The 7,902-nt window shown below is 34.5% G+C and overlaps 1 protein-coding gene across 2 annotated transcripts; it reads right to left on the bottom strand.

Moving 5' to 3' along the window:
* Positions 1–2,296: 2,296 nt before the first annotated feature.
* On the bottom strand, positions 2,297–7,289 carry cplx4c (complexin 4c). 2 transcript variants are annotated; one of them, XM_053486236.1, is made up of 4 exons: positions 6,954–7,289; positions 4,177–4,264; positions 3,848–4,056; positions 2,297–2,680 (listed from the first exon to the last, which is right to left on the bottom strand). In XM_053486236.1, exons 1-4 carry the CDS (start codon positions 7,121–7,123, stop codon positions 2,638–2,640), a joined length of 510 nt encoding a protein of 169 aa, XP_053342211.1. In that variant the 5' UTR covers positions 7,124–7,289; the 3' UTR covers positions 2,297–2,637. The 2 variants fall into 2 exon arrangements, with proteins under 2 accessions (XP_053342211.1, XP_053342212.1); XM_053486237.1 differs by lacking the exon at positions 2,297–2,680 and having other exon boundaries at positions 3,189–4,056; positions 6,954–7,287.
* Between the last annotated feature and the right edge of the window lie 613 nt (positions 7,290–7,902).

The following is a 7,902-nucleotide window of genomic DNA, read 5'->3' as shown; positions in this document are numbered from 1 at the left end:
TCAGTCTGTCCTGTAGTTTTTCCAAGTATGTTAATTAATGCCCTATAAATGGCTAAGATGTAATCTCACAACATTTTTAGTCTATAATTAAACATAAATTTCCACACGTCAGTTTATTCGTATTTAACCAATAGTATGCTGAAGAAATATTAAAATAAACTAATACTTAAATTAAATTAATAATAACAGTGTCAGAAAAAAGTGAGCAATATGTAATAAATTTAAAGTAAAAAAAATATATAATAATTGTATGATTAAAATTGCAATAACTAATATAATAGATACATGTAAAGGTAACAAACCAGGAAGATTTGTCATATAATAAAGTAAACAAAATTTAAAAGTGGAATCTTTCATGCAATACAACAAAATTAATTAAGTTAGTTAGTTAGTTATTTGAGGTAATCATTCTTCCAGTAACACATCCATCACTGAGCCAGTTACAAGCTTGCAGATGGGAAGAAAAAGATTGAAAAGATTTGTCAGTGGCGACTGACTTGGATAGCTCTCCTGTAGAGGAGCTTTATCGCACAAAGCTAGCAGGCCATCTGGCTGAGAGAAAATTCCCCATCGCTGGCCTCAACACACCACGGCCTAGTTAGAGACACTCACACAATAATATTCTATTCAATGGACTGACATGACAATATTGGATTGGTTCACATGTTTGTCTCAAAAAGTGGAATCTTTCATAAAATACAAAAAAATGGCAAAGCTGTAGAAGCACCTGAAGTTGAAAACATGATGAATAAACACGATCCATTGATTCAAATTGTGTCGCAACTTAACTGATTCCCGATCACATATAGGAAGAGGGAGAAGCTGGTGATTAGTAGGCCAATGAGAAGGAGGGAACCGTGATGTAATTTTGATGAATTTTTTATCAGGTTAAATTTTTATTTAAAAAAATTTATTTACTGTGAAAATTTCTTTATTTTATAGTAGTAAAGCTAAAATTCTATCACAGACTACATAATAATCATTTGTTGAAAATGTACCAATCTAAACTCAGCGTTTCTGTTCCCTCTAGCTGATTGTCTTACTATTTCCTAATTGTATTTCCTAATTGTCTTAGTAAAGTGACACCAATGAGGTAATACAGTAACCTCGGTCTCTTAGAAAACACATTATATAGAGATGTTTTGTAGTTTAAAGGCGAACAAGCCACAGAATCCTAAGCTGTTAATAAAATGATTGAAGATGTGTTAATATTGTGGAAAGAATGATTGTTTGTGAGGAAAGATTTGTAAGGAGTCTCTAGTTTTAGTTGCTTTTCAGTGTCTTATTAATTTAAAAAAGAAGAAAAAAAGATCAATGTTTACTCTTGATAAAAATGGCTAAAGAAACCAATTGTTTTGTAGATATTCCACAGAATTACATTTAGTTATATAATTTTTTTTAATAAAATATTGGCGAATTGTTGTAATCGTTTTTTTTCTTTTCTAACCTCTAGAGACTATTGCTGTGTGTGAACATTCAAGAGAATTTGTAAAAATCTCAAACTAGTTCATCTGCAACCCATTAAATATTCCATGGCCAAAATCCCTACAATCAAATTTCCCTCATTCTGATTTTTTTATGTGATCACTAACTGATCTCTATCTGCATAATTTTATGATTTGCACTACAAATCATTGTGTGATTATATAATTGCATGTGCCCAGAAAAACAGATATTGAACATTACACATACTGTACAGTATATACCCACAACTTTGTTATATCTGAATTGTCAAAAAACAAAAAGCGTCAAGTATTTTGCACTGCATTTGCCGTACATTACAACGTCATAATAACACCCCAGGCACTTCCTGTTTCACACCCAGGCCTGTCTGCCAAACTGATTTTTCTATACCCGTTGAGATATTAACACAGAAGAGGATAATAATCATTTTATCACATTAATATATTAAGGCTGTCCTTCTATGCTTGTTTCCTCATTATCTTAATTGAGCACAAATTGGTTAAGAGGGTGCAGTACAGTTATCAAGCCTCTTAGTTTTATCAGAAGACAATTTAAGCCGCTCTGATCCTATTAGCGACAAAGCGGCTAACACATAAAGGAGCTGTGTCAGCTTACCAGAGGAGGATGGGGGGATGGGGGGGGGGGTGAGAGAGAGAGAGAGAGAGAGAGAAGTGTAAAGAACTATACATAAGTATGAGAGCCTAGTCTAATGATGATTTAGAGAAAAACTGGGGTAATAATAAAAATTAAACAGATGAAGAAAAAGACAAATATAAATATTCTTTAAAATTGTTTATTCAATGAGCATAGTAGAAGGGATTTTATGCCAATATGTCATAGAGAATCACAAAACATATAATGTGAATATATATATACCAAAAAATAGAAATGCAAGTATAACATTAAACAAAATCTAGCTTTGATTACAGCACACAGTGTGGTGGCCAGCTCATGTGTAAAAATGATTTCCTATGCTCCCAGAACCACTTTTTTTACAATTTAAGTCCTGGAATTTGGTCATGAAGTCAGAAAAGATTATTAGATAACTTGGTCATTCAGTACATCCATTAGTGCAAAAGATTATAATTTTATTGCCACATAACATTGCTAGACCTGAGCAACTGAAGCAACCCCAGATCATAACACGCCCTCCAGAGGCTCGTACAGTGGCCACTATGTATGATGGGTGCATCCCTTCATACGCTTCCATTGGTGTCTAAAAGTAAAAAACACATAATTATATACAAATTTTCCCATAGATTTTAAACAAAGAATTATTTTAAGATTTTATTTTTCTTTATTTTTCAATACGTTTAAAACATAGATTTTATGTTATTTTCATACTAATGTATTTATTATGATCCATCCATCCAGAAACCCCAGAAGTCCAACCATGGACTGTGTGAGGCCAATTATAATCATCGTATTTATTCCCATTTTGTTCGACCGTGGTAGGACTTTCTGCACATGCACATTCACACACTATGGGCAATTTGGGAACGCCATTTAGTCTAATCTGTATGTCTTTGGACTGTGGGAGGAAACCCACCAAGCACGGGCAGAACATGCAGAGATAAAAGGCTGAAACAGAAATGTTTCCAAAAATTCCATTCTAATGTACAAACTTATTTTACTAAAAGGGGTGTTCAACACAAACCAGGACATTTAATTGTGTGGAATAACACAACACAGTTATGAGAGTAGAAACATCCTTGATTTCTTTATATAATCCCCTGCTTCACTTATCCTCACATTTCATTAGTGCTTAGACACCATAAAGGTATCAGTACGCCAGAGCCATGATCAGCCTGCCTGATTCGTGTCTGAAACGCTGGACTCCCAGGAACTCCTCTAATGGCCCAATCATGTGGAGCGACGTCATGATCTTACAGGAGATGTGGCGATACTGTAACTCCCAGCTGAGTTCCTGAAATTAAATAGTGTTTGATAGTGAATGATTATTGGCAGGTGTTCACAAGAACTATGTTGGGCTCCGCGCCACCCTGGGCAGGACACTGGCTGTCCATGGACGTACGGCCTTCTTTAAAAGTTTTGCACCATTCAAATGCATTCCTGCAGGTAAGAGTCTCTTCACCGTACTGTGCTTGACGTCTTCTGTGAATTTCATCACAAGTCCCCCATTTGACTTGAACAACCCTCATATTTCATGGAACACCAAACAATGCCATTTATGGCAATAAGTTATCATAAAGTATATTATAGAAAGACTTTTTCCCCCACATGGCTTCATTCGAACAAAACACATTAATTAAAAAGATAAAAAGATTTTTTTAAAATGCATTTATAGTGAATTGCCATACGGTTTTCATGAAGTAACAGTTAACAAAGCTCACACTGAGTGTGATTTCACATCAGGACGCACTTTTCTTCTGCGGCTTGCTTGACTTCTGTTATAGTGCTCTGAGCTTTGGTTTTGATCGTATCAAAGTCCATATCCATATTTCGCAGACTGCCCATGAAGGAATCATTGCTTTCTTCTTGCTCTTCATCCTCCTCCACCATCTTGGCCAATTCTTCAGGCACGTCCAGATCTTCGCCCGCTATCTGGACCGTGGCATCGTCTTGCGCACTCTGTCGAAGATCAGCAAACAAGCAGAGAAGTTTTAACCACTCATTATGAGTATTTTGATAGTCATGTATTTGTGAATGAGCAGCTTTAGCTTTCTGCCATGAGGACGTGTGTTTGCATACCTGTGGAAGCCTGTACTTGTCTCTTAACAGGACTCTCAGGTTGGCTCTTTCTGCTTTCCTTGTAGCAAACTCCTTATCCCGCTCCATCCTGTCAGTGACACACATACACACAAAGATCAAGCTTGAATATGCATTTAAGAAGTTTTAAATTCTTTTTAAAGAGATAAAGATGGGTACTAAAGATTGCTGTTCACAATACCACCCCAGGAACGAGTTTGCGACCTTCATTTCTAAGATGGTAGTCTATTGATTAATGCATTTTTTGACATACACAAAATAAATTTCAACTAAGCTGAAATGAAGAACAGCATCCATTATTGAAGTTATAGAATAATTTCATAATTAATATAATGAACCATTCTATTAAAAATAATCATATATGACACATATAACCTTTTTTATATAAAAAAATAATTGTTTATTATAAATCATATATTTTCATATATTACAGATGTGGTGCTAATGCATCATCATTAATTTTGCCTGTATAATGCATCAAACAACATACTGTAAAATAATTCTCATGCTATAGAAAATAAATTCACGATCGGCCATTTTGAAACTGCTCTCAATTATTATTAGTCTAAGCGATCACTTTCACCGCATCCTGGTGTAAAAGAGGGTTACATGGATTTAAGGTTGGAATAGAAGACAGGAAGCTCAGGAGTAAAAGAAGATCAGAGCTTGGCCCATTTCATGACAGTAAGGTGGTTTTTATCAGTACTGCACACTGTATATGTACAGCTAAATTCCTAGCACCTCAATACGAAAAAAAAATATAGACTTTAGCACCATGTCTGTGGGTTGTTGTTAAAAAAATATTTTGGCTGCTATGATTGCAAGCATGCTGGACGTACAGTAACAGGCCAACGTCAGCGGCTCTTTCATTGACGAAGGACCAGATTAGAGCTCCTACTGTATCTCAGTGACCTAATTCTTGGTATAAAGCTCTCAGGTGTTATATAAGCAGACAACTTAAAGTAACATCGGAGACCCTTTTCCTAAACGTCATTGTGATTGTTAAAAAAATGCTGAAAAAAAAACTAATAAAAAAGAACAATTATTTAATTCAATATTTCACATATATGTATTTTACGTAAAGTCGATTTGCTTGACGTTTTCACAGAAATGTAATCGAAATAAAACTTTTATCAAGCTTTAGAAATTTATGGTCCAACCAATCTGATTTAAAAGCATACAGTATGTCAAGACGATATGCTTCTGCTACTTCTACTGGTGCTTACAGTCCTGGAGCTCACCTGATTACTAAACTCTATTATACACATACTGTACATACTCACCGCTGGCTCTTGGGAAGTGAAACGGTCTGGGAGTGAATGCTTCCACATTGCTACATCACTACACAGACCCATTCAAGGTTGTTCGTTTCTATCAAATAAGCTTGACCTGCCATGCCATAACCAACACCCCATCATTCCAATAAACCAATCAGACAAGGTCCTCCAAAAAAAGACATAAACCTTTCTCCACTTCTCCAACACAGCTAAAGTGATAAAAAGAGCAACTTCCATAACTCATCTTCTGAGAGAGCTATGGCCCGAGGAGAGGTGCTAAGCTGGTCCTAGCCCATGATGTGCTTGATCTTCTGCTGTGCCAAGAGTTTCATGGGAGGTTAAAGCCTAAAAGCCTAGGTCTTATACTCTCATGATATTAGATTGATGATACAGATTGAAAAAACATACAAATTGCAATAAGCCATGCAGTCATGTGGTATAACTGTGGTTAAACATGGTGTGTCCAAAGACAGTGTGTACTCTTTCTAATGATGTTTCTTTTCTAGTAGTTTCACTCTGGTTTCTTTGATTAGTTTAATAACAGTACAACCAGTAAGATATTAACAATTTGGGGCCATGCTGTGTTTTTTTTTCAGCTTTTTGGAAAATATTATTTCTCCTTTGGGTTTAATATTATAATTTAATATGTTTAACGCATTAGATGTTTGGCTAGTTAAGCCATGTTCAAATTCAAATTTTATTTGTCACATACACAGTCATACACAGTACAATATGCAGTGAAATGCTTACACGACCGCCCGTGATCTTAAAAAATAAACGCGTATAAATAAGAAATAAGTATGAATAAAAAGAATACAATAGAAAATAAATGTAACTAAGATAAAAATATAAATATTCCGTACAAATAAGAACATCACACAATATAGCAAAATATTGAAAATATAGAAAAAAATAGAAATTTAGTGTAAAATGTAGAAATTAAAAAATTCTGTGTAAATAAAGAAAAAAATGAAGTAATGTGCCGGTTAATTAGGTCATGTTAAGCTAATTTTGCATTATTATTTTATAACGTATATTAAATGTTATAATGGCAAAGATATTAAGCTCAAACTATACAGCAAATGTCTAAACGCTGGTTCAGAATTTGCAAAATTTACCTTAACACAGGTTTCGTGCAACACCAGAAGGAAAATCAAACCAGTCGAAAATTAAGAATTGATTTTATACTAAAACCTGTTAAAAATCTCAAGCATATTAAAAATAAAGGTTTACAGTTCCTATTAAGTCATGTGACTTGTAAAACATTTTCATATGTTATAATGGTTGACTCATTACAAGCATGATTTACAAATTAATAAAGAAAACCATATGTTAGGGTTTTAATAATTTATCTGAAAGACCCAAGTTGTCATGACGGATCTTTTTCACATGCATTTTTGTAAAATATGAAATATGAGTGGGACACAAAATTAACTCCAATTATGAAATCAGCCTTAAAGACATAAATACACATGTACGCACTTCTCCTCCACCAGTTGTTTTTGGTATTCCTCGAACTCCTCTCGGGTCATCCCCTTGGACGCAGCGGTCTCTTTCCCATCTTCTGTTGCGGTCTTCGACTCTCCATCTCCTTCTCTTCCCATCATGTTCTTTAATTTACTCCCCAGCATCTGCTGCATTATGAAAGACATGGTCCAGTGTTTGAGGGTTTGAAGGCCTGTAAAGGTCAATTATGATTACAATCCAAAAATGCAGGTGGCTCAAAATTGGTGCTGAAGATCACCAAAAGATGGAAAGAGTGAATTAGGCCCCTTATCTACAGTATTTAAGCAATTGCACCACTGGTTGCGGGGAACCCGAGGTGTGAGAGGACCTGGGTGTCAGTGTCAGGCGTAAAATGGCTCAAGGGCTTAACTTATTACAAGCAGCTCACAGATTGCTGGGCCACGCTCACCTTGAGACAAGGATTTACCTAATATCCGTATTGGTATCCTACATTAATATTAACATGAATATTAATATGAATATAAATATTAATATTAATAAAAACAGTAGAGTTAATGTGGAAATGTGGAAATATGTCAAAAATTTTCTGCTTTGCATAATCTACACTTAATATTATATATAGGCATATATATACAGTATATATATAAAGTTACTTAAACATTGCATTTTGTAGTGATTTTATTATTCATGCATGTCAAATTCCATACATTGTATCATAAAAAATGCAATAAACAATAATTTTGTCTCAGATTTGTTGAACAATATGTTTTGGCGTTATTGGTATAAATTATTTTATGTTTTTTTTATATAGCTCTTCAGAATTGTGAACATGCTTTTCGTAGGTCATTATAAACGAAACAATTGTTAAATCTGTCTATACATCACAATGTCTCTCTATAGAAGCAGAGTGTCATTGAATCAGTGTCATGTTTTAATGTTATGTTTAGCTGTCAAACATGGGATG

This window comes from Clarias gariepinus, chromosome 25, assembly GCF_024256425.1.
Source record: "Clarias gariepinus isolate MV-2021 ecotype Netherlands chromosome 25, CGAR_prim_01v2, whole genome shotgun sequence".
In the NCBI taxonomy this organism is placed as follows: domain Eukaryota; kingdom Metazoa; phylum Chordata; class Actinopteri; order Siluriformes; family Clariidae; genus Clarias; species Clarias gariepinus.
The sequence above is the reverse complement of the archived record's forward strand: the minus strand, read 5'-3'. Positions and strand labels throughout refer to the sequence as shown.

Excerpts from the sequence above, each read along its gene's own strand:
- cplx4c (XM_053486236.1), bottom strand. The coding sequence starts at position 7,123 with ATGTCTTTCATAATGCAGCAGATGCTGGGGAGTAAATTAAAGAACATG. Across the intron at positions 4,265-6,953 it reads AAACAACTGGTGGAGGAGAA|GATGGAGCGGGATAAGGAGT; the intron begins GTGCGTACATGT and ends TGTCACTGACAG. Across the intron at positions 2,681-3,847 it reads AAGCAAGCCGCAGAAGAAAA|ACACCAATGGAAGCGTATGA; the intron begins GTGCGTCCTGAT and ends TTTTACTTTTAG.